This window comes from Eretmochelys imbricata, chromosome 3, assembly GCF_965152235.1.
Source record: "Eretmochelys imbricata isolate rEreImb1 chromosome 3, rEreImb1.hap1, whole genome shotgun sequence".
Lineage (NCBI taxonomy): Eukaryota > Metazoa > Chordata > Testudines > Cheloniidae > Eretmochelys > Eretmochelys imbricata.
In genome coordinates, this window is record NC_135574.1 from 37,687,300 (window position 1) to 37,714,087 (window position 26,788).

General features: G+C 40.3%; 1 protein-coding gene across 1 annotated transcript in view; it reads right to left on the reverse strand.

Moving 5' to 3' along the window:
* SNTG2 (syntrophin gamma 2) overlaps nucleotides 1–26,788 on the reverse strand; it is a 280,115-nt gene that overhangs the window by 206,405 nt on the left and 46,922 nt on the right. Inside the window, exons 5-6 of the mRNA XM_077811468.1 lie at nucleotides 7,424–7,467; nucleotides 7,261–7,302 (exon numbers count right to left, since the gene is read on the reverse strand). Of these exons, the coding sequence (XP_077667594.1) occupies nucleotides 7,261–7,302; nucleotides 7,424–7,467 (86 nt within the window). The remainder of the gene's footprint in view (nucleotides 1–7,260; nucleotides 7,303–7,423; nucleotides 7,468–26,788) is intronic.

The window sequence follows — 26,788 nt, forward strand, 5'->3', positions numbered from 1 at the left end:
TTCGTGTATTTTAAGCTACCTATAATGAATGTGATCCAGATAAAATAATTAAAGACATAACATTCTAGAAATTGTGAAAGTAAATCTCAGAGTGCATTCCTGTATAAGACAACTCCACTTCATATATTCTAAAGCCTTGATCCAAGAAAACACTTAAATCCCATTTACTTTGATGGGATTGAAGCACTTGCTTAAGGATGATTGCTTGACTCAGGGCCTAAGACAGGAATGAACATACAGAGCCACACCTGGCCCCCACTGTGGCCAATTTGTCTTTGTCTACCAACACAAAGCTGCTTTACTGGTAACCTGAGGATTACCTCTGCATATTTTGGTACTTTTATCTGGTTGTGAGATGCCTATGGAACAGTGGCAGTGAATGGGAAGCTAGAAGAAAAGGATAATGGCAAGAAGAGTGGTGAGAAGGACTAGGAAAAATGGAGGAAGTAAGGTGCAGAAGAATCAGAACAGATGGCATGGTAAGGTAGAACTGACATGACAAGTTATCAGGTGGCAAAGGACAAATGGATAACAAGAGAAAAGACCATCAACACCAGCACCAGGGACCAGACAACTAAGGGCAATATAGAACAGGAATCTTTTAGTTCATACCCACAGTGTCCACGTGGGGGAATTACAGCGCAGCACTTTGCTGCACAGTGCTATCTGGAACCCTGTAGTCCCAACTGTGGGACAGTGTAGGCAGGCCCTAAAAGTGTTGATATGGAGAAAGGCAAGCTCTTCTATTAGGAGTAGAAAAGGACAGGAAAGGCAGTTTGCTGTGAAGCTGTATTCTTGTTGCCATTGCTGCTGGGAGCTCCAGCTGGCTGTTGGGCTTTCAGGGGAGCTGGGAGCTTTTAAACTCCACCCCTGGAAGTGCTGGTGGTCACATAGGAGGCCACCTATGGAGGTGCTGCCAGCATCAGTCATCCTGAGGTAGGATCCCAAGGGCTCCAGTTGTGCTTCAGAGGCCAAAAAGGCCCTGTTCTCCTTACCCACTGATGCTGCTGATGGCCCTTTGCTTAGATCTGAAATTAGTGTTTAATTACACATTTATCCAAACTGAACACCTGTCACTAAACTACAAATGAACATATAGAGGAAACCTTCAGCTTAAAAAAAGAGAGATAATTTAACAGTCTGCATTTGGCCATAGCTCCTCCCTAGCTGGTGATTGGACTAGCAATTATTCTGAAATAGTAAAAATTAATAACAAGGAAAAAACTATCTAAGGTCTCCCTAGGACTAGAAAGACTAGAAAGTTTCCTTGACATTCTGAAAGATACAAAGGGAACTCTTGCAAACCATTTTCAAAGTTTACAACTAATTAGATTCTACACCATGTGCTGTGTTTCAGGGGCCATTGTCCCTGAGCGGCTTAGCTCCTTGTTACGTGATACAATATTGTAGCAGGCAGTAAATGATCAGAATAAAAGTGAGATTATGAATGTATTGTGTAAACCTTCTGCCAGGTGGTTAAGAGCAGCAGTGAGGGCTGGGTTCAATGTATCTAGTGTTCCTCTTCACAAATATATGAACTGACTCAAGACCCCTCTCAGAAACCTAGGAAAAAGAAACAAACCCATCCTGGGTGTCCTTAACAGCCAGAACTTCCCCACTTGCAAGCATTCCAAGTCTGTTTACAAACAAGTGAATCTTTGTTAGAGGGAAGGGAACACATTCATAAATGTGGGAAAACACAGCAACCAAATATGTGCGCGTGCGTGTGCACACACACACACACACAGAGAATAACAACTCCCTTCCAGCCATTTGGCAGTAGTCCACCTAACTCCCTTCCTACCCACTGGGGAGACTGTCCCATAGTTGAGAGTCCCATGGCTGCACCACATCACCCATGTACCAACCCTACTCATGATTTGCCTCAGTGACACAGTTGTCCAATTTGCAGGTATATCTCCAGTCCCACGGGAGATGCTTGACTGGTTCCACCTCGAAGAACTACCACTTAAACTATCTTAATGATTCAGCTTTATTAAGGTGCTGTGTAGGCAGATAAAACTCTATACCAGCACTTGTATCTTTTTACCAATAGAAGGAGTAGAAAGCTGTTTTTTCCTCTGGAGCTTTTGGCTACATTGTTTAGAATTGTTTCTGTACGTTCTGTCTAGGTTTCTTATTAGGTAACACATATTGATTACACAGAGTTCCTAGATATACCACAGACAGCAGTAGCATTTCTCCAACCTTCCTCACCAATGCAATGTAACCGAGATACTATGCTGGCTGGTTGAATGAATATTTCTTGGCATTTCCTGAAACAGCCCAAGGAGTGTGGCTCCTCCCAGTTGATGGGAAGTGACTCTGTGAAGAAGTTCAGGGTAAGAGTATGCTTCCCGCATCAGGAGAAAGGGAACTTGTCCTGCTGATGATGTCCAAAACAGAAGCTCCAGCAATAATAAATGGTTGGGGTTGTGGTTCTGTTGCTTACTGTGCCTGTGTTTTGGGGATTTGGCCTGACTAGGCTTATCCACCAGGAAACAGACTGTGAGGTCACATAATAGTACTTTAACCCTGACCTAGGATCATATCTAGATAAGAAAGGGGAAGTTCAGTCTCTTTGCCCATTCAGTCCTTCACCTTTTTGATGAGACCATCAAAAGTTAGTGCCATTACTGCCAGCTGTAGGGGTGTTTTTTTCAGATGTGAAAACTTGTCCACCAGGAACTAGGTTTAGGCTACCATTATTCATTTCCACATAGCCAATGAACAGTTGTCAGCTGGTGAGCACTTTTAATCACTGCTGTGTTGGGTTGGGTTCCAGATAAGTGCTGTATGTAGTCTGAAAATGAACCAGATTTAATCTTGCATACAATCAGGCTGATCAATCAAATGTGCTATAGCAAACACTATTAGCTTAGAGAGATGGTAAACATTATGGTGGTGTGTGCTTTAAAAACACATTTAATAATGGCAATAATAATGGAACAAATCCTTAGAGGAGCTGAGCATTCTGCATTCTTACTGATAACAATGAGAATGCCTGTGCTCAGCATTTGGCCCAACAATCATGATACATGCCAAATAAGGCACAAGTAGTATCATTACCCACTGCTTGTCTGGATCTATTAAACTTTATTGTTTTAGGTAATACTTTATTAAGTTTGATGGTAAAGTTTTCTGCACATAAAAGTAGTAACTCTTTGCTTATAATTTTTCTAGTCTCCAGTGTGTGATTTCCAGTGGTAATGGCTTTAATGACATTTGCCCAATTATCCAGCTGTCTGAGATATTTCTAAGGTGCCTATCACCATGGTATCTAAGCATTGACAAGTATATGACAGGAATTACATAAAAGAGTAATGTGTTCTATAGTAAAAGGACAATTCCGTGTTTTATAGTGTTTTCTTCAAAAGAATGCAACCACAATTCCTTTAAAAAGGAATACCCTTTTCAATGAAGCAGAGATAAGAGAATTTGTTTTTCCCCAATGTGAAACTTCCCTTCAATTATGATAAGACAGATGCTCTTGCCATCTCAGTTCTATAAAACAATAAAGAAAACCTCTTTTGATAATTTTTTTCTTTTAAGTAAAACAAATGCTCAATCAAATGGGCATAATAATATCAGGTAATCTTTCTGATCTACTTATGAGAAATCATATTTCTCCCCTGAATTTAAGTCACTGGAAGACGGTCCTTTTTTTGAATACCCCAGATGAATGTTATCAAAATAAATGTTCTAACTAGAGGTAGTACATTGTTCTGTCTTCTATCATAGTTCCATTCACTTTAAGGCTCATAAAAAACGATACAAAAATCATTGGAATTAGGGCATCCGAAAAATTAGCTCATGTCAGCAAAACAAAGGAAAAGCAAGTATGTATGTCTCAGACTTTTTTTTTTAATTTTCATAGAGTCATAGAATATCAGAGTTGGAAGGGACCTCAGGAGGTCATCTAGTCCAACCCCCTGCTCAAAGCAGGACCAGTCCCCAGTGTTTGCCCCAGATCCCTAAATGGCCCCCTCAAGGATTGAACTCACAACCCTGGGTTTAGCAGGCCAATGCTCAAACCACTGAGCTATCCCTCCCCCCACAAATTTTCTACATTCCCAGTTCAAAACTATCTTTGACTTTTACTTAGGAAACTTGCTGGACTAAAATGGAACAATCCTCTCCCCCTTGGACTAACCCTTACATACTTTATTTGGCAACAAACAAATGATCTTTCTGCACATCTGATATATGATTTATATCTGGAACTGAAATTCTAAATTACTGTATATTAACTATGCTTTCTCTATTCCTCCCATTCCCTCCACTACAAATATTGTATTCTTTACATCCAAAAGTCAAGCTAAGGCATTTATGGAAAGACTGAATAATCCTTATTAATTACACATCATGTTTATTGACATGTTGTTTTTATTTGTATTCCGATAATATCTGGAGGTCCTCATGACAGATTGTGCTAGGCACTGTACACATACAACAACATAAATGGTTCCTGCCTCAGAGAGCCTGCAAGTTACAAAAGGTCATGTAATGTCTTATCATCAAGTCACAGCTTCACATGATACTGTTCACTCTGTACATTAGTATTTGCTGCTGAGATATCCCCATGTTTTCAACAAGATAATGCTTCTTTGGAATTAAGCAGAAAAGTTACTTGATTCTGCAAACAGCAAAATCTACTTGCTTGAATGTATTCTCTACTCCTCAGTCCTTACAGGGCTCAATCCTTCAAGGTGCTGAGCACTACTACAAAGTCTTGAGTCCACTCCACTCCTGCTGAAGTCAGTGGAAATGGAAAGTGATCAGCACCGTGAAGGATCAAGCCCTTTTCCCACAGGAGGACCCAATTTTCAAATGTGAGCACCTAAAGCTAGGAATCCGATTGCTTATAGAACCAACTTCAGCGCCTGATTCTGCACTACTGAAATCAATGGGAGCTTTGCAAGACCTATCAGATGGGCATTTCAATATATTCTCAATGCTGGAAGGGCTCTAATATGGTAGGTAGATTTTCTACCTTTTTCTTACATATGATGTAATGGGTATCTGCCCCACACTCACCCTGCAGGATTTAATGCAGGCCAGATGAGCCAATTAACCAATTAGGCAACTAATTAAGGAGGCTCAGCTGGATAGGAATAGATGGTTCCTATAAAGCTCGGGAGTTGAAAGCAGAAGGGGCTACTGGAAAAAAGTGGACATTCCCATGAGGAAGGGAGGAGTGAGTAGGGACTGCAAGCTGCAGTCGCTCCTTGGGAAAAGTGAGGAGACTCTGGGAACTGGTAGGCCCAGGAAGAAAAGCGGAACCATTAGTAGGAAGCAACCCAGGGAGAGAGCAGTGAGGCCAGAGAGAGAGAGAGAGAAGGCCCAGACTGCTGAGCTGAAGGTCCCTGGGCTGGAACCTGGAGAAGTAATCAGGCCTGGGTTCCCCTACCAGCCACTGGGTGAATGGCACTGAAGCCATGAGCAAGAAGACTGCCTGGGACTATTGAGGAGCTAAATCCATCCAGAAGGGGGAAACACAGATAGACGCTGTGGTTCCTGAGGCTGCAAAAGGGGCTTCAGGGGGACAACAGAGATGGAGGGATTGGCATTGGCCTCAGGCTAATCCCCAGAGTTCCAGAAGGTGGCACCAGCCCAGTGATGAACGGTGTATCCCATCAAATATGGGAATAGCAAATTGTTTTCAATGTATTCATACTAGATTGTGAATGCATGTGGAAATTATCTTTTTGATGTTTACAACTGTACCATAGACCAACTGACAATGCATAGCCTTCATATTTTCAGCAGTAGGCCTTAAAGAATAAAACTGTTTATTCTTGTGTAGGCACATGGATGTTGTCATAAATATAAAGGGAAGGGTAACCACCTTTCTGTATACAGTGCTATAAAATCCCTCCTGGCCAGATGCAAAACCCTTTCACCTGTAAAGGGTTAAGAAGCTCTGGGGGAGGGGGAGAAATCGATCTAAGATATGCAACTTTAGCTTTGAGAATAGCGTATCTGAAGTTGACGCATCTTAGATCGACTTAGAATCACTTACTTCACGTCTTCGTGGTGCGGGATCGATGGCCGCCACTCCCCCGTCGACTCCACTTCTGCCTCTCGCCATGGTGGCATTCCAGAGTCGACGGCAGAGCGATCGGGGATTGATTTATCGCGTCTACACTAGATGCGATAAATCGATCCCCGATAGATCGATCTGGCGGGTAGTGTAGACATGCCCTCAGATAACCTCGCTGGCACCTGACCCAAAATGACCAATGAGGGGACAAGATACTTTCAAATCTGGAGGGGGGGGAACAAAGGGTTTGTCTGTCTGTGTGATGCTTTTGTTGGGCACAGATCAGGAATGCAGCCTTACAACTCCTGTTAAGTTAGTAAGTAATCTAGCTAGAAATGCGTTAGATTTCTTTTCATTTAATGGCTGGTAAAATAAGGTGTGCTGGATGGAATGTATATTCCTGTTTTTGTGTCTTTTTGTAACTTAAGGTTTTGCCTAGAGGGATTCTCTATGTTTTGAATCTGATTACCCTGTAAGGTATTTACCATCCTAATTTTACAGAGGTGATTCTTTTACCTTTTCTTTAATTAAAATTCTTCTTTTAAGAACCTGATTGCTTTTTCATTGTTCTTAAGATCCAAGGGTTTGGGTCTGTGTTCACCTGTACAAATTGCTGAGGATTCTTATCAAGCCTTCCCCAGGAAAGGGCGTGTAGGGCTTGGGGGGATATTTTGGGGGAAGACGTCTCCAAGTGAGCTCTTTCCTTGTTCTTTGTTTACCACGCTTGGTGGTGGCAGCATACAGTTCAAGGACAAGGCAAAGTTTGTACCTTGGGGAAGTTTTTAACCTAAACTGGTAAGAATAAGCTTAGGGGGTCTTTCATGCAGGTCCCTAGATCTGTACCCTAGAGTTCAGAGTGGGTAAGGAACCTTGACAGATGTCTTAATGTATTATGAGCCATTTTCAAGCGTGAGTAGTAGCCTTATGAATGGTTTATATGAAAGAAACTTTTCCTGTATTAGAAAGATAATGTCAGGTATCTGAACTGTGTTGCAGCATCTCTTTCCTATGGATTTAAGCAGTTTTTTGTGCAGTATCTATTTTGTAGTGATATAGTGTGAGATCCAGATCTGACTGAAGTCAGTGGCAAAGTTCCCATTTAAGGAAATACAAGCGCAGGGCCATACTGAATACAACATGCCATAATTTTCATTATTTTTATATGCACCTCAAATATTTCATCTGGTATTAAAGTATAAAAGTTACATAAAACTTACCACTTCTTCATGGGTAGCACTTTCTACATTTATGCCATTAACCTAAAAATGAATATACCATAGAAAGAAAGTGATTTGTAACATATAAATAACATAATAAAAATAAACATTAAAACTTGCTTAAAACAAGTATGTGTATGGAATAAATGTACAATTTACTGACCTGTATTAGTGCATCTCCTATAAATAACATTCCTGTTTGGTCAGCTGTGGGGGTTACAAAAGCAGTATGTTAAGTGAAAGACTTAAATAATGACATATATTGCTTCAGCACTTGTTTAAGCACACTGTTTGGAACAGTGTAACATTTTAAACTAATTTTCTTGTGAAAATGCCAGTGGCATAATGATCAGGAATCATCCAGTAAACCTAATAGATTGGTACCAATTTTAAGCAAATTAAGAGAGTTACTTTCCATGCACAAAGGACTTATTTAATATGGAACACAAATGTCATTTCTCACTAATGAATGATTTCATTAAATTATCTGGAAAGTGTGATTCACATTTTTCATTAGTCTTGCTCAGACAGTAAAATAGAAATTCTAGAAGCTACTTAGCATCTTTTTTTTTTTTTTTGGCCTGGAACAAATTTACAGGAACTGGTATAATTAAAGAAGCTGTGCCTAGAATTTAATAAAACTATTAAAGATTAAGTTTGAATTTGCTCTGTTCAGGAGAATAACACAACATATTATATCAACCAGTAATTTGCATATTTTCTACATCATGAAATCAACAGGAATGACACCCTGGAAGGGCATACACAACAAATCTACTTCAAATGTGAACGGTCACTTTTGGGGGGTGAATTTCTCCAACTTCTGAGGACATGAGTATTCAATGTGCATTCAGGGAGTTTATCATCTCATAGAAGAGGTCGGCTGTTCACACTCTGATCCTGCAAACACTGATGTGGTTAACGTTAAGCACCCAGGTAGTCTCTTTTTTTATGTAACTCTTTTGAGACTACTCATGTGCTGAAATTTAAGCACACATGTAAGTGATTTCAGAATCTGCGCCTGAGACTTGCAAGATTTTAAAAAATATAACACTCAACTTAATATTTTGGGAAAGTGAAATGGAGGGAAGGAAGACTGTGACCACACAGTTGTTAGGGGGCTTATTCCTTCACCCACTTACTTCCCAGGTCCTTCTCGCATGAACAGAGAGCAACAATACCGAAAGTCCAAAGGTGCAAACAATTCCATGCTTATTGGGGTGAACTTCCAGCAAGCATGATTCCAGTTTTCTTCCTTAGTGTCCCTCTTCCCAGCTCTGACACCACAGAGCCTTACCTGTGGCCCTGTTCCCATTCCTGCCCTTAGCTAAACATGATTCCAATTTCCCCAGCCCCATTCCCTCTTCCCATTTCCCCCACCACACACACACACACACAAACTTCCTGATTGACTGCAGACTATAAAGTAAAACTTGAGCTCTGCTTAGCTTAACCAATCATTTTATTGAAATTTAACTAAACAATCCTAACATATTGTAACATGATTATTTAACCAATTATATCCCACACCTTAATTAGTTTACACCCAGCAAAATTAATTATACAGCAGACAGAAACAATCACAGAACCAGACAGAGATTATACAGACAAACAATAGGTAAATGGGGACTACAGTGATAGAACAACAAAGAAATGAGGATTTCACATCCCAGCTATTGATAAGTGAGTTCTTGCCAGACAGGATGCTATCAAACTAAGTTTCCTTTTACATTTTCTAGGCACTTCCCTTTCTCTGGAGGCGATAGGCATTATCAGGACAGGATTGTATTCCTAACAGCCCAATAGCACCTTATGTCAGTGTGACTAGTTTGGAATGTGAGGATGTGACTGTTCGCTTCCCAGCTTATGGCTGCCTCTGCTGCTTAGCCAAGGGCCTTAGCCTAAGCACAGAGCCTCAGACTGTCACAGTAAGAGAAGGCCCTTACACTGGCAGACGGTGATTTTGATTCTTTCTTTTATACCTCTATAACCAGCCAAGTGATAAGAATACACTTAAATTCTTAGAGTATAGGCCTTTACAGACAGGTGTGAATATCTATATCCTAACAACAGTACTTTCTCAGCTTCTGCCATATTGGATTTGACAATATGAACAATGATGCTTTCATTCAAAATAGTTTTGTTTCTGAAGATATCAGGGTTGAATTTAGTGCCATCACTTTGGTTGGATAAAATAAATACCTTTACTTTATTAATCTAACTTTACTTGATATTTGTTAGTATTTATTAGTATTATTAATAATTACAAATAATATTTATTAGTAGTATTTGTTAGCAACATTTAATTATTTCTTGCATTAATCTATTTCAAATGACAGCTTGTATATACTATTAATGTAAAGTAAATATTTTTTGGGGATTCTAACCTACCTTGTATTTAAAAAAGAATAATCATGCTTGCAATCTCTGGTGTGTATGTGTATATACACCTCTACCCTGATATAATGCGGTCCTCGGGAGCCAAAAAATCTTACCGTGTTATAGGTGAAACCGCGTTATATCGAACTTGCTTTGGCCTCGAGCATTTCCGTTATTAATAATCACTTCCCGCCCCCTGACTGACCCCTCAGAACCCCCGACACATCGAACCCCGCCCCGCTCCTTGTCCCCTGACTACTCCCTCCAGAGACCTCCTGCCCCAACCACTCCTCCCAAGACCCCACCCCATATCTAAGCCTCCCTGCTCCTTGTCCCCTGACCGCCTCCTCCAGAGACCCCCCGTCCCTAATCACCCCAGGACCCCACCCATACCCAACCCCCCTGCTCCCTGTCCCCTGACTGCCCTGCCCCCAGAACCTCCAAACAATCCAACCCCCCCCTTCTCCCTGTCTTCTGACCGCCCCCCAAGACCCTCTGCCCCTTATCCAACCCCTCTGCCCCAGCCTGGCACCCTTAACACATCACTCAGAGCAGCGTGTCAGAGCCAGACTCTCTGACGCACTGATCCAACGGAGCATGCAGCCCCGCCCCCCAGAGCACTGCTTTACCACGTTATATCCGAATTCGTGTTATATCGGGTCACGTTATATCGGGGTAGAGGTGTATATATAGTCAGCCTGTAGCGAGGGAAATGCAAACAAAAGAAACACAGGATATGTCTATGCTGCAGTTGGGACAGTATAAGTAGGCACACCCAGGCTACCTCTAATCATGCTAGCTCACTAAAAATAGCAGTGTTGCTGTGGTGGAATAGGTGGTGACACAGGATAGCCCCCTGTGCACCTACTTATGGTCCCAGGTGGGATTGTACTCAGGTGGCTAGCCTGTGCCACCACCCATACCACCACAGCTACTTTGCTAGTTTTAGCAAGTGTGGGCAATCAAAGCTAGCTTGGGTATGCCTACATGTGCTGCAAATGCACCTCCTAATTGCAGTGGTCAGAAAGGTGACCTGAGTGAGTTCCACTGAGAGAACATCAAAATAAGGCACTTAGCAATAATAAGTAAACGTTTTAGCTTCTACATAAAAGCCATGCTGTATGCTTGATTTTTGTGCAAACTTCCTAGTGACATTAGTGAGAGTTCTGCTCTGGATCGAGATCAGTAAATGGCCTAAAATTTATACTCCAGTTCATAAGTTTAAATTTAAAATGGAAGATGGCTCTCTCCAGAATGTGATTGGCAGTGATGAACCAGATTCTAAACAACACACCATTTAGTTACCCAGACAACAGACACTTACAAGTATGTACAAGAAGAGGAAACACAGGTTAATATATTTTCCTGGATCAAAAAGCAGATGAATGCATAAACTTGGAAGGCAGAAAGTACTGCAAAATAGGTATATTTTAAACTTATAAAGGCATTACCATATCCATGCTTTCACAAGAAGCACTACATCTACAAACACTGTCTTATGCAGGTGCTAAAACAAATTGAGATAAAATATATAGCTCCTATTGAAGTCAATGGAAAGATTCTATGGAAAAAGTCCAAAATGTTGTTCTACTTCTCCTAGACATTCTAGATCTTGCTGACAATTGGATACCAAATTTTAATTTTTATTGACATTTTGATTATAATTCTTTTTGTTCCATTACAAGAGTAAACCATTTTCAGCTGGTGGATACTGGTTTTGTGTGAGACTCTATCTAGACATCTTTGGGCAACAAACACACCAAAAGGAGTCTAATCTATGTGAAGGATAGTTTCACAATTTAGAAAATGCAGACACCAGTGCAAAAGCCATCCTGAATTTACTTCATTCCAACAGTGAAATTGAACTTGAGAGTAAATAGGGAAGTCTTGGTATGAAGGAATCACAAGCTACCATAGGCCTTTCATTGTGTTAGACACCTCCTCACCTCCTCTAAGGGAACTGGGAGGGGCAAAGGAGTGCTGGACACATGTTCCTTCCCCACCTTCATCTGCAGAACAAATCTTGTGCATGGGAAGAGTACCACCAAGTGTATTCTTCACACAATGAAGGAATGGAGTAGTAGGTGTGCTACCCAATAAGCTAAGCAGAGATCATAAACATTCCTTTCCCTGCAGTGGTGCAGTTCCACACTGTCCCCAATACGTCAGTTCCTATGTGTCTCTATAGAGCTGTTAGGAAGGATATGTCAAAAATAAATGACCCATGGCATAGCTGCAGCTGGCCCAGGTCAGCTGATTTGCAGAGCCCTGCATGGATAAAAATTTATACCTGTGGATGCGGATATCCATGGGTATAAATCGGTATTTGTGGAACCGCAGGGCTTTCCCGGGAACCACAGCCACAAAAGGAGCAGAACGTGGGGCCGCCACTCCCAGGCGGAGCTCCATGCCAGCAGCTCCTCTGATGTGGCTGTACTGCCCCCAGCTCCACCCCCATCCCTTCCACACAGCTGTCTGCTTTTCCTGTGTGGGGGCGTGCACGTCGCTTGAACACAATAGTATGGCCAGTGGGCAGGGCTGGGGTACAGCTGCGCTGGAGGAGCTGATTTATATCTGTGGATATACGCACCCATGGATATAATTTTTTTATCTGTGCAGAGCTCTACTGACTCGGGCCCGCAGGGGTATAAAATTGCAGCATAGGCATTTGGACTTGGGCTGGACCCGAAGCTCTGAGACCCTTGCCAGGGAAGTGGATCTAATAGCCCTGGCTCCAACCTGAACCTGAATGTCTACACTGCTATTTTTAGCCCTACAGTCTGAGCCCTGCAAGCTCAAGTCAGCTGACCTGGGCTCTAAGACTCAGTGCTGCAGATTTATCGCAGTGTGGCCTTACCCATAGTAACAGACAACCAGGGGAAAGAAAATCAAAGCCAAATATTCTACTAGAACTTCAAAATAAGAAAGAGATTGAACCTAGTAATTATCAGTTATGTGTAGCTTTCATCCCTTATAAAACATGGACCAGTTGAGAGAAGCATCTCTAGCAATTCAGAAGATAATGGAACAATGAACAGTCAGTATCATGCCAGACAAACCTGATGACATTTACTGATTCTCTGAAGAAAGTGATGTTCCTGAACTTCACTAAAGCAAGGGGATATACTATTTTACATAGTTATACCTGAAAAAACAGTATTTCAGGCTGACTTGAACTGAACAATTTCTGAAAGAAAATAAGCACAGAGTCATGATAAACAGCCCTGTATCATGTTTTACAGGAATGCTTAGTGGTTGCCTTAGGGATTAGTGTTAGACTCCCTCTTACTCAACATCTTCATTAATTATCTGAAAGAGGAATAAACAGTATACTAATTACATTAATAGATTATACTAAATTGGGAGGAAAACTTCAGGGTGGTCCAAAGTGTTTTAACTTGGAGTAGTGGTACAAAATGGAAAGAGTTTATTAGACTGTGAAAAACTCTCTCCCAAGGCAAGTAGTAGAAGGCCATTCAACTCAGTAATTTAAAAATAGACAAAACATTATAGTGTGAGAAACAAGCCTTCATCAGATAAGGGATGGACTGAAAGAACTAGCAGTTGTTTTTTCTCTCTCTGTTTTGTTTGGTTTTTCCCATTCATTAGGACTGTGGATATTGCATTTGTGTTAGTATAAGAGGGCTAGCCATAAACTGCAGAAGGCCAAATTATCAACAGTGTGAATGCTAAATAGTACAAGCACAAACTTCAGCACACCTATGCAAATCCTGACTTCTACCTTCATATTCTATGCACAGAGTTAGCATGCACAGACAGGAATTGACACATAAGTTACTGTGTATATTTTCAAAGGTTTGCCACGATACCCCATTTCTTGTAATATACCTATTTTATTATGTTTAAGTGGTATTTTTGGGAAGTGAATTCTAATAGACAAACAGAATAGAAGTACTGTTAGGGCATTCATTGAAATAGTAGCATCCAAATCCACTGCATTCTCAACTGAATTTTTAGGAGGTATAATATGCAAACACATTTAGAAACATACAGATCTTTTTAGTATGATTGCCGTGGGGCTTATGAATAGGACATTATCTTTATCCTGAATGGTTAGAAATATAATTGCTGAAGTTTGCTTATTTTAATCCAAAGGGGAGCAATTAATCACCTTTATTTTATATTATATTCAAAGTAGCACTGTTTCAGCCAAAACTCTGCCTTGATAGTGTACAGTTCATTAAAGCCAAACATTATCAGATCATGTTCATTCTCACTCCATTTGTCCTGAGCAAACAACCCCTACAAGTCTTTAATCTCTGTTCCTGGCAACAAGCTTTTCTTGGCTTGTTCTTGTCTCCTATTTACATACAAATCTTTTCTCCTATTCATCGTATGATAAAAAGCTGATAACTCACCCCCTAAAATGCACATAAAACATTTCCCATATCATCATTTTAGAGCTTCCAGAAGGAATAATATTAAGTAAAATAAGTATGAATAAAATTTTTTTTAATGACTGACATTTTTTAATATACTAAAGAGGAATTAAAACACCATCTACATGATATGGAGCAACTCTCCATCATGGTAAAGAAAAATCTGCCCTAGCTAGATAAGGCCACATTATCCAGAGCTGAATATGTGACTGCATGAACAAATGCATTCTATATATTTTTAAAAGCCCAATCCTGAATGTGTCATGTACTCTTAGAAATATAGTGTGTAATCCTTTCCACAGCTGTAGCTGCAGTGTATGTGTGTATAAGAATTGGAAAGAAAACCAAGCCAGATTTCCCTTCTCTCAACTAGCCCAAGACCTGGTACCTAGTGCTCACAAAATCCCACCTCCCTTTTGGGGCACCAAACAAAGTAGCCAGTCTTCCAACGCCCAGAGGCTGGCTGTGAGGAGAGAGGAGGAAGGAGAAAGCCAGGGCAGGCTCACCCAATCATCCCTTGGATCTTGCACAAGGACAAACTGTATTTTGTAAAGTTCCTCTACATGTGACATTTCCTAACTTTCAAGTCTTTTTCTTTGCAAGCAAAGTAACATTATTTTAACATATTTATTATGAGAAAAAACAAACAAAAACCACAAGTGAGCAGTTTTTGCCTAGCATATTGACTTTAGTTATGGATCTGTCTATCATCAGATCTGATTTCAATTTCTTCTCCCAAAATGTAATAATTCCTTTTGATTTTATAGTGAAACACTGTTAGTAAATTTAGCTCATTGACTCTTGTCAATTTCCTCTGGGAGAGGGTGGTTGTCTGAGACATAGCTACAAATGGTTGTAACATTGTTTAAACTTGCATTGTAGACAAAGTTTTAAAGAAGATGGATATATACTGTAGAATCTGGAGAAGAAGCCAGAAAGAGGAGATGTGATTGTTGTGTACTAATGGGTCAAAGACTGTAATTAAAAGAAAAAGGGAGAGATTCATAATTTAAGGGAGTTAGAATGGGATGATGATGTGGAAATAGACTCAAACTAGGAACAGAAAAATTAAAGTACAAAATCTTTTTAAATAAGACTCATAGAATTTTAAAAAATGCTCAGGGAAATAATCAAGGCATAACTAGCTTCTGTAGAAAACAGATGCAACACTTAGGGCAGAATATATAAACAATAGTTTCTGCTCTATTTTCGGGCCTGGAATTCATGACACAAACAAGGTTAATTCCAGCTATGAAAAAAATTGTTACATTATACTTAATTATGTTTGGTTTTGGGAAATTAATACATTTGATGGAATTTAGTCCAATTACAGAACTTCAAAATTTGTTCTCTGTTCGCTTTAATTAGGAATTCACCTGATAGAAACTTATGAAATAATTTTAAAATTCTTAAATGTAAGAACATTTATCTACACTAAGGTCACGTCTACACATGAAAGGCTTTGCCAGTATAGCTATACCAGCATTGATCTCCTAGTGTGGATGCATCTTACATCGACAGGCAAAACTGCTTGTATGGCTTATTCCTGCTCCTTGCCCACCACCCCAGGTGAAATAAGCTATACCTGCAAAAGTACGTTCAGTTTTTCAGGTAATAATATGCCTACACTAGCTTTTATCAGCACAACCATGTCTGTCAAAAATCACACCTCATTGATAGAGCTATTCAGGCAAAAATTTGTAGGATAGACCTAGTTAAAAGAGATACTCTGGCATTTACTCCAGCATAATTACAGTGATAGATATAATATAATACCTACTATTTTATAAAAATATAATTAGGAAAGCAGGACCTGGGGAATAAACCAAGCAGTTTTAAAAGAAATAAATATATTACCTAAGTATGATTTTCTTGGCAAGAGGAAACCTCTTAGAACAAACCTGGTTATTTTATTCTAACTATGGTTTATCTATTCTTGCTTACTACTTTTTCCCACCACTGACACAGCTCAAAATATAGTTTTATAGCTTTTATTTATTTACTGTCCCAAGATTACTATAGTGCTAAGATAAACTTATTGAGAGGAGAATTGTATGAATTTGTAATGCTGTGAGCCTTATTTCACACAGTATTGTTGAAATGGAAAGGAGAAAGCAATTCCTACAACACAATAATAATCTCTGACCTTACACTAGTATGAAATAAAGCTTATAAACCATATATAAATTCCTAGAGCAAGCCTGTAGAGTAAGTCTTCAGCCAGACTACCTCAGGATGTAATTGCATCAGATTTCACAAACCAAGTAGGATCAGCCCTACTGAGTACTTGGATGGGAAGCCCTTAAAAGTAGACTGTGAATAGCCAGTGATGTTATTGATTCAGTAAGTTTAACTCTTCCCATGATTCAATACTGAACTAGTGCCCTAGCATGATGTTAGGGGGTCATTATGGGGATGTCTACACTGCAATGAAATACCTGTAGCTGACCCATATCACCTGACTGAGGCTTGTGAGACTTGGGCTAAGAGGCTGTTTAATCGTGGTATATATATTCAGGCTGGAGCCTGATCTCTGGGATTAGGATGACGAGAAATCCTGATATTTGTCTTACATAGGCAACTATAACCCCGTCCCCACCTCCCCGCCACCCCAAAAAAAGGTTGATTTTTCACACTTGCTATCTAGCCACCCTATCTGGGACCCCACCCCACTTTGTGGGTCCCAGGGTGACCCGAGCTCCACAAACCCGAGTAGCTGATGGGTAGCCAGCCGTAGGTTTTTAACTGCGGTGTAGATCTATCCTATGTTCCTAGGATGAACAGTGCTATTGGAGAGAAAATAGATGTAAAGCCAAGTTCCTTACTCCCAACTACTTGTGGTCATTGAAAATCCTTTATCCCTTTTTTATAAAGGCAGAGATGTTAGTCTCAGGATATGTCTATAATGCCCCACAGTTCACACTATGGGGGTGTGAATAGCGGTGTTCATCAAAATGTTGCACTGTAACTCCCCCATGCGGATACTGTGAATTAAAAGGTTCTGAGTCTGCATTAGTGGTTTCCTGTTTGAAGAGGATTACATTAATGTGAACTAGGAATCTTTTAATTCACACCCATGGTGTCCACAGGAGGGTGCTTGCAGCACTTTGGTGTGCACTGCTATTAACCCCCTCACTGCTCACTCTGGTATTCCAAACTGTGGGGCCGTGTAGGCAAGCTCTCAGTGTTCTGGCTAAATTCCAATGTGAGTAATTATTTAAATTCCTGATTTAATTTCGCTGGGAATTCCAAGTAGAGCTGATGGTGTTCTTCACTTCCTGTCCTAAATTACTGTTAACATGTGTATATATACATACTGTTTTTTTTTAAAGAAAAACAGCAACCTTTTCATTTGAGGACAATACAGAAACATTATTTTTCTACCTTTAGTTCAGGGGTGTCAAACCCATCTGTGGAGAGGGCCAAAATCTATTTTTAATTATGGCCTGTGGACTGGAGTATAAATTTACTCATGCCAATAGAAGGACTGCAAACAGAGCAAGGGTGCATTACAGCATTTATGTAAAAAGAAAAGGTGCCACAAGTCCTCCTTTTCTTTTTGCGGATACAGACTAGCACGGCTGCTACTCTGAGACCAGCATTTATGTAGTAACTAAACTGTAAGTTATCAATCTTTATTCAGACTAGAGCTGGTCCAAAAATGGCATTTTTTCCCCCACACAGAAATTTGCCACAACAATGACAAAATATTCATTTTTGCCAAAATGCCATAGAAAACTTTGGTTTTTTTATTAAAACATTTAAAAAATGGCTGAAAATGGGAGTTCTAGTGTGTCATTCTGTTCTCTTGGGTATCATTGAATCGCCGGATGTGGTGAGTAACAGGAGATGTAGACTAGCTTGGAATCCCAGGCATAGAGGAAGGTGGGAACATGAGAAGCAAACTACAAGCCCCAGGGGGCACTACAGCTCACATTTTCAGACAAAACATTTCATGTTGCAGCAGAAATATATTTCAACGCAAAAGTCAAAATTAGACATGGCAAGCAGACACTGGGAGGGGCGCGGGGGAGTTGAAAACCTAATTTTCATCAAAAGCAATCAGACCAGTCCTGGTTCATAACTTTATTGGCACATTTAACATGTTGAAGTAGGAAAACATATTCCCTTCTAGAATCACCACTATTAATGACTCTTCCTTTGTCATCTTTCTTTATATTTGTCTGTCTTTCTTACCACTGCATTCCAATACAGCAATTCACAAATTCACTCCCGTCCTATCTATTTCCACATTCCTGCCGTCCTATCTATTTCCACATTCCAGCCACTAAAATGATCAGTAATTATATTGTTAATTCCTACATCCTGTCACCAGTAAGCTTCGAAGTTAATATTCCAGTGAAATTAATTGGATGCAAGGCCATTCATACATCTCTGAACTATTATTTCAGGCTGTCTACAGATGCAGGCAGACAATCCTACATCATTTTGACTTGGTTAATGTTTTCAGCATGTTCTTCACTACTATGGGGTTGCTAGATTTTTTTAATGAAATCTTAGATTCCAAATTCTGCATATGCCATGCCAGCCCCCCAAATTAAAAAAAAAATGCTTCAAGAGGAGCTGATCTGTCCCACAGACAAATATTTGCTACCTCTGATTTAGCTGCTCACTTCTCCTTTCCAGATGATGCAAAGAAATGAGCAGATCTTTGCAGCAAACTGCTTGTCATCAGAGTTCCCTGAAGAAATGCCTACTTTCCCCAAAGGGCTAATTCTGAACAAGATTTTGCAAGGAAAACTAATACATCTGGAATATAAGCAATGTTTAATATTCTCACAGGGATCTGTATTAACAAGGGTAAATATAGTTTTTGTGTAAACAAATATAGTTCTCTATGAAACAAAAAAGATAAAATGAGACAAACATGAAGGTCCAAATGGGAACTGGGATCAAAAGGTGAAGTGAACATTTAAAAATTCTACTTAAAACATCTTAAAGTCCCACGATAAAAGCCCATATAAGGAACTAGAATTTATTCAGAGCTCTTGGCCTGGATGGTTTCATTAGAAGAAGATTTCTGACTCCTGTTGAGAAATTTGAAAGAAACTCCTACCTGTCCTGATGGAATGGACTGAAGAGAGATGGTACTGTAATGATCCTCTGGGTCTCTGGCCAATATTACCTTATTTCTCAGAGGGCCTATAGGTATGCATAACTCAACCACTTCTACAAGTACTGGGCACTGACCTGACTCGGACAATGACCAATGCAGAGGTCAAAACAGTGGGAGACTATTAGAGGTGGTAGGAGCCTTGGGGTCAGGGAATTTTCCCTTGCTTTAATATTCACTGGATGTTGATAGGCCTGCAGAGCCAGTGGAGCATTGTCATATTTAAGCACTTTTTTCCCTAAGTAGTGACTTTTTATTACAGGCATTCAAAAGGTTCTCTGATATTGGCAGGCTGGTGGTATGAGCTTCTACTGCAGTTTGGCATGTTGTTTGGGAGACGTGCCAGAAGGCACAGCAGGAAGGGGGACTAGTCTAAGTTTCTTTAATATACACAGTGAGGGAGTTGAGAGGAAAGAAATTCAGATAACAGGATCCTCAGCCTTACCATTTTTTGCAGTCTGGCTATTTGGATGTTCCTAAAACTAGGGACTCTTCTACCATGTTTCTGAAGTGGAGCTAGAGAAATCTGGAAGCTGAAGTGGACCTAGAGAAACCTGGAGCGCAGGATCTGGTTCAAGTGATAACTATAACAGGACCACTTGGAAATAGTGACCATAATATAATAACATTTAACATCCCTGTGGTGGGAAGAACACCTCAACAGCCCAACACTGTGGCATTTAATTTCAGAAAGAGGAACTATACAAAAACGAGGAGGTTAGATAAACAGAAATTAAAAGGACCAGTGACTAGAGTGAAATCCCTGCAAGCTGCAAAGACACTTTTCAAAGACACCATAATAGAGGTATAATTTAAATGTATACCCCAAATTAAAAAAAAAAAAAAACACAGTAAAAGAACTAAAAAAGAGCCACTGTGGCTTAAAAACCATGTAAAAGAAGCAGTGAGAGATAAAAAGGCATCTTATAAAAAGTGGAAGTCAAATGCTAGTGAGGTAAATAGAAAGGAGCATAAACACTACCAAATTAAATGTAAAAATGTAATAAGAAAAGCCAAAAAGGAGTTTGAAGAACAGCTAGCCAAAAACTCAAAAGGTAAAAACAAAATGTTTTTTAAGTACATCAGAAGCAGGAAGCCTGCTAAACAACCAGTGGGGCCCCTGGACGATCGAGATACAAAAGGAGCATTTAACGACAATAAAGTAATTGTGGAGAAACTAAATGAATTATTTTCTTCATTCTTCACGGCTGAGGATGTTAGAGAGATTCCCAAACCTGAGTTGTCTTTTGTAGGTGACAAATCTGAGGAATTGTCACAGTTTGAAGTGTCACTAGAGGAGGTTTTGGAATTAATTGAGAAACTTAACAGTAACTAGTGACCGGGACTAGATGGCATTCACTCAAGAGTTCTGAAAGAACTCAAAGGTGAAATTGTGGAACTATTAACTATGGTTTGTAACCTGTCCTTTAAATCAGCTACTGTACCCAATTACTGGAAGATAGCTAATGTAACACCAGTATTTAAGAAGGGCTATAGAGGTGATCCTGGCAATTACAGACTGGTAAGTCTAACGTCAGTACCAGGCAAATTAGTTGAAACAATAGTAAAGAATAAAATTGTCAGACACATAGAAGAACATAAATTGTTGCACAAAAGTCAACATGGTTTCTGTAATGGGAGATCATGTTTTACTAATCTATTAGAGTTCTTTGAGCAGGGTCAACAAATATGTGGACAAAAGGGGGATCCAGTGGACATAGCCAGTAAGCCTTTGACAAGTTCCCTCACCAAAGGCTCTTATGTAAATTAAGTTGTCATGGGATAAGAGGGAAGACCCTTTCATGGATTGAGAACTGGTTAAAAGACAGGGAACAAAGGGTAGGAATAAATGGTAAATTTTCAGAATGGAGAGAGGTAACTAGTGGTATTCTCCAAGGGTCAGTCCTAGGAACAATCCTATTCAACCTATTCATAAATGACCTGGAGAAAGGGATAAACAGCGAGGTGGCAAAGTTTGCAGATGATACTAAACTGCTCAAGATAGTTAAGACCAAAACAGACTGCGAAGAACTCCAAAAATATCTCACAAAACTAAGTGATTGGGCAACAAAATGGGAAATGAATTTAATGTGGACAAATGTAAAGTAATGCACATTGGAAAAAATAACCCCAATTATACATGCAATCTGATGGTGGCTAATTCAGCTACAACTAATCAGGAGAAAGCTCTTGGAGTCATCGTGGATAGTTCTCTGAAGATGTCCACGCAGTGTGCAGCAGCAGTTAAAAAAGCAAACGGGATGTTAGGAATCATTAAAAAAGGGATAGAGAATAAGATGGAGAATATCTTATTGACCTTAAATAAATCCATGGTATGCCCACATCCTGAATACTGCATACAGATGTGGTCCCCTCATCTCAAAAAGGATATACTGGCATTAGAAAAGGTTCAGAAAAGGGCAACTAAAATGATTAGGGGTTTGGAACGCGTCCCATATGAGGAGAAATTAAAGAGGCTAGGACTTTTCAGCTTGGAAAAGAGGAGACGAAGGGGGGATATGATAGAGGTATATAAAACCATGAGTGGTGTGGAGAAAGTGAATAAGGAAAAGTTATTTACTTGTTCCCATAATATAAGAACTAGGGGCCACCAAATGAAATTAATGGGTAGCAGGTTTAAAACAAATAAAAGGAAGTTCTTCTTCACTCAGCGCACAGTCAACCTGTGGAACTCCTTGCCTGAGGAGGATGTGAAGGCTAGGACTATAACAGGGTTTAAAAGAGAAACTGGATAAATTCATGGAGGTTAAGTCCATTAATGGCTATTAGCCAGGATGGGTAAGGAATGGTGTCCCTAGCCTCTGTCTGTCAGAGGGTGGAGATGGATGGCATGAGAGAGGTCACTAGATCATTACCTGTTAGGTTCACTCCCTCTGGCGCACCTGGTACTGGCCACTGTCGGTAGACAGGATACTGGGCTGGATGGACCTTTGGTCTGACCCAGTATGGCCATTCTTATGTTCTTATGTCTCAGCCTCTAGGGATGGAATCCTCCAATGCAAACCTAATGGAGAAGCAGCTAGACATAGTGTCTAAGCTGAGTTTGCAAGGATGCCCTCCTAATGTCTGCTCTCATCACCATGGATGTCAGGAAATCAGTTATGAAAGGAAAATAAAAAAAGGAAAATATAGAAATTCAGACAACCATATCCTCTTCATTTGATCTAATCTTTATGGGGCAAGAAAACATTTTAAGATAGAAATGGCTGTGTGTTTATTTCTCAGTTTATAAATACCCGCCATGTTCCACCTTAAGAGAAGTGCCATGTCAGGAGGAGAACAGAGTAGTATTTTTTGAAATTATTTTTATATATTATTTGAAAAATATATCTTAACAGCAGTTGGGGATCCTTTGAGATCGAAGACTGTACTGCGTACAAATGCAATATATTTTTATTTATTATTTGAAATATATATTTCACAACTACATCTTGTGAGTTCCATCTTTTTTTGTTTTTCTGTTGCAACAGGAAAAGAAGCAAGTATTAAGTAGCAAAAGCAACAATTACACTTATGAGTGCTTATGTCTACAGCTCCAAAAAAGCAGTTCTACCTGCCAGGAATAAGTAATGCTCCATTAAAACTCAGCGTAACTCTTAGTTATAATAACAAAAATGCAGTCTTTCTAGGGGGAATGTTGCAATAGGCTGGTTAGGGTCTGTACGTTTTCTGCATATGCGCTCTATAGAAACCGAGGAAATTTTCCAAGCCTAAGAACACTTTAAAAACCATTACAATGTTTTATTGGTAAAAAGAAATGGTCAGCTGTGGTTTTCTAATAAATAGATGAGGAACTGAAGCTTCACATTTCTCTAAGTTTCTAAATCCATTACTTTGCATAAAAAAAGGAAAAATGAGTCTCTTTAAAGAACTGCAATACTCTAAAACACACGGGTTAGCTCCAATGTGGACATGATTAATATCACAGGTCAAAGGCTTACTGAACTGAATAATGTGACACCATATCAAATAAAGTTATGAATATTTAAAATTGTATAAGGAAATAAAAGGAAGGTAGTCTGGCATCTTCAATCTTTCCTCTTGAAAGATTTCCATTAGATCCCATTATCTACCTTAATAGAATGCAAGAAAGGGAAAGAAAACCTTGGGATGAAAACTGGGAAACAGATGACAAACTGAAGGGAAATCAGAAACAGGAGAAAAATGTTCATTAAATGAGTTACAAAAAAGGAATAGATATAATAGGAAATATAATCCTAAAATAGAATAAAAGGTCTCTGATTCAAAAAGGAATGAAAAATTAGAACATGTACAAGACCAAAAATAGCACTTTTTGAAGTTGTACGTCTATTACCAAAGGATTATATCAGTTATCTTTTACATACATAGCTATATAGATACATAGCACTTCATCTCTAAGCCACCCCACCTGTCCATATTTTGTCCTTTCCCATGTCTGACCATTCTCCTGTCCAAACACATCCTTATGCATCTGCTTCCAGACTTAATTAGTTTCTTTCTAGTAGCTTAGAAAGTTTGTTGTAGTAGCTGCCACCCTAGAATGCTGGTCTAAGAGCAAGGATCCAACCCCCAAGTTCCAAACTCTCACTGCCTTCACTAAGATTCTGCCTGGTATTAGACACACCTAATTGACTGAGGCAGTCTGAATGGCACAGGGTACAAATCCCTCTACATGGGAAAATTCTCATACATGAGACATATCCCTGTGCCACATAAATTAACCACAGTCAGAGGTTGAAATATCTAAAGTGCTTGGAACAAACGGATGACCAAAGTCACTGTAATTCACCAGCATTTATTATTAATTGTAAATTCATAGATTTTAAGGGCAGAAAAAACATTATAATCATCTAGTCTCTGCTTCTGCATAATACAGGCCACAGAACCTCACCCAGTAATTTCTGCATCAAGCCCACCGCTTCTGTCTAGATATCTTTCTAAAAGATTTTCTGTAGTTTAATCCTGATGTAAAGACATCAAGTGATGGAGAATCCACTACATCTTTGGGTGTAAGTTGTTCCAATCTTTAATCACCCTCACTGTTAAATATTTGCACCTTATTTCTAGTCTGAATTTGTCTAGCTTCAACTTCCAGTCATTGCATCATTTTCTGCTTTTGTCTATGAGATTAATGTTGTTCCAGTGATTAATTACCCTCATTGTCAAAACATAGTAATTGCTGAGTCTAATAAAAATATGTAAACTGTAGTTAAAATAATCAACAATATCAGATGGGACTGGGGAATAGCTAATGCTGTACCTATCTATAAAAATGGCACACAGGTATGTAGCTTCCTTGCTATGTTTTGCGCTTTACAGAAGCAGTGCTCAGAAGCACCCACAAGCAGAAAGATGGTCAGCATCAGAGACAGTGGCTCAAAAAATGAAATGTAAACTCCCTGCCTAACCTATGTGCTTGATACCCACATAGGCAGTGGTGGCTGGGACAGAGAAGAGGAAGAGGAGTTATTTGGCCAGAATGCCTAACACCTAGGGTATGTCTACACTGCAGATGAAGCCAAGGCTCTGACTCAAGTTTGAGCCAAAAGACCCCCTTCCATTCATGCACATCAGTCTGACTGAGGTCAGCAAGCACTCAGGACCCAGGTCCTAGGACCCTGCTATGGGATAGGTCAGAACCCAAGTCCTGATGTGATTCCAGTCCAAGCTTTGTCATTTTTCAGTGTGGCCGCAGCTCAAGCAGCAGACCCAAGTAAGAAGCTGGAGTATGGATGTGTTACCATGACTGAGAGACCCAGGTATAGCAATTGTAAGCCCAGGTTTACAATGTACTGTGGATCCTCAAGCACAGACTTGGGTTTTCAAGGGTGTGTACACAGTTACCTGCATATGGCTGGGATTGCCAAGTTATTTGCATCCAGCCCAGACTAGCACAAAAGTATATTATTTGGGGGGAGATATGAAATTCAGCTTCCAACAGCACAAAGAGATACAGCCCCACATGCTGCTCTCTAACAGGACCTACTCCACTCCAGTGGGTGATCAGCCTGCGTAGCAATGCAACATCACAACACTGAGTAATGCCTATAATACCCTTAGTTAAGAAAGAACTCTGGAGTGAATTAAGACCTGGTGTATGCCCTGGTCTACATTACAGATGTTTAGATTGTTTAGAGTTTAGATCGAATTTAGCAGTGTTAGATTGATTTAACCCTACACATATCCACACAATGAAGCCATTTTTGTCAACTTAATGGGCTCTTAAATCGATTTCTGTACTCCTCCCCGATGTGGGGATTAGCACTGAAATCGACATCACTGGATCGAATTTGGGTTAGGGTGGACGCAATTTGACGGTATTGGCCTCCGGGAACTATCCCACAGTGCTCCATTGTGACTACTCTGGACAGCACTCTCAACTCGGATGCACTGGCCAGGTAGACAGGAAAAGACCCGGGAACTTTTGAATTTCATTTCTGTTTGGTCAGCGTGGCAAGCTGATCAGCACAGGTGACCGTGCAGATCTCATCAGCAGAGGTGTCCATGGAGTTCCAGAATGGCAAAAGAGCTGCAGTATGGACTGAATGGGAGGTACTGGATCTGATCACTGTATGGGGAGACAAATCCATGCTATCAGAACTCCATTCCAAAAGATGAAATGCCAAAATATTTGAAAAAATCTCCAAGGGTATGAAGGACAGAGGCTATCATAGGGACCCACAGCAGTGCCGTGTGGTAACTTAAGGAGCTCAGGCAAGCCTACCAAAAAACCCAAGAGACAAATGCCTGCTCAGGGTCAGAGCCCCAGACATGCCACTTCTATGATGAGCTGCATGCAATTCTAGGGGGTGTCCCTACAGCTACCCCACACCTGTATATGGACTCCTGCAAGGGAGTCTCACGCAACAGGGATGAGGATTTTGGGGAAGAGGAAGATGATGATGAGGGGGAGACTGAAGATAGCGCACACCAGGCAAGTGGAGAAACAGTTCTCCCCGACAGCCAGGAACTGTTTATCATCCTGGAGACCGCCCCCTCCCAACCCACGCTCCCAGACCTTGAAGGCGGAGAAGACACCTCTGGTGAGTGTACCTTTGTAAATATAATACATGGTTTAAAAGCAAGCGTGTTTAATGATTAATTTGCCTGAAGACTTGAGATGCGTTCACGGCCAGTACAGCTACTGGAAAAGTCTGTTAACGTGTCTGGGGATAGAGCGGAAATCCTCCAGGGACATCTCAATGAAGTTGTCCTGGCGGTACTCCCAAAGCCTTTGCAAAGGGTTTCTGGGGAGGGCAGCCTTACTGCCCTTTACCATGGCAGGCCAGTAGCACGTAGTCTGGAATCATTGCATAAGAAAGCATGGCAGCGTGTGGTCCCAGTGTTTGCTGGCATTCAAGCAACATCCATTCTTTATCTCTCTGTGTTACCCTCAGGAGAGTGATATCATTCATGGTCACCTGGTTGAAATAGGGGAATTTTATTAAGGGGACATTCAGAGGTGGCCATTCCTGCTGGGCTGTTTGCCTGTGGTTGAAAAGAAATCATCCCCGCTGTTAGCCACACAGTGGGGGGAGGGGTGAAGCAATCATCTCAGAGAATTGTGTGTGTGTGTGTGTGTCTGTGGCGGGGGGGTTAGTTGGGTTTGTGC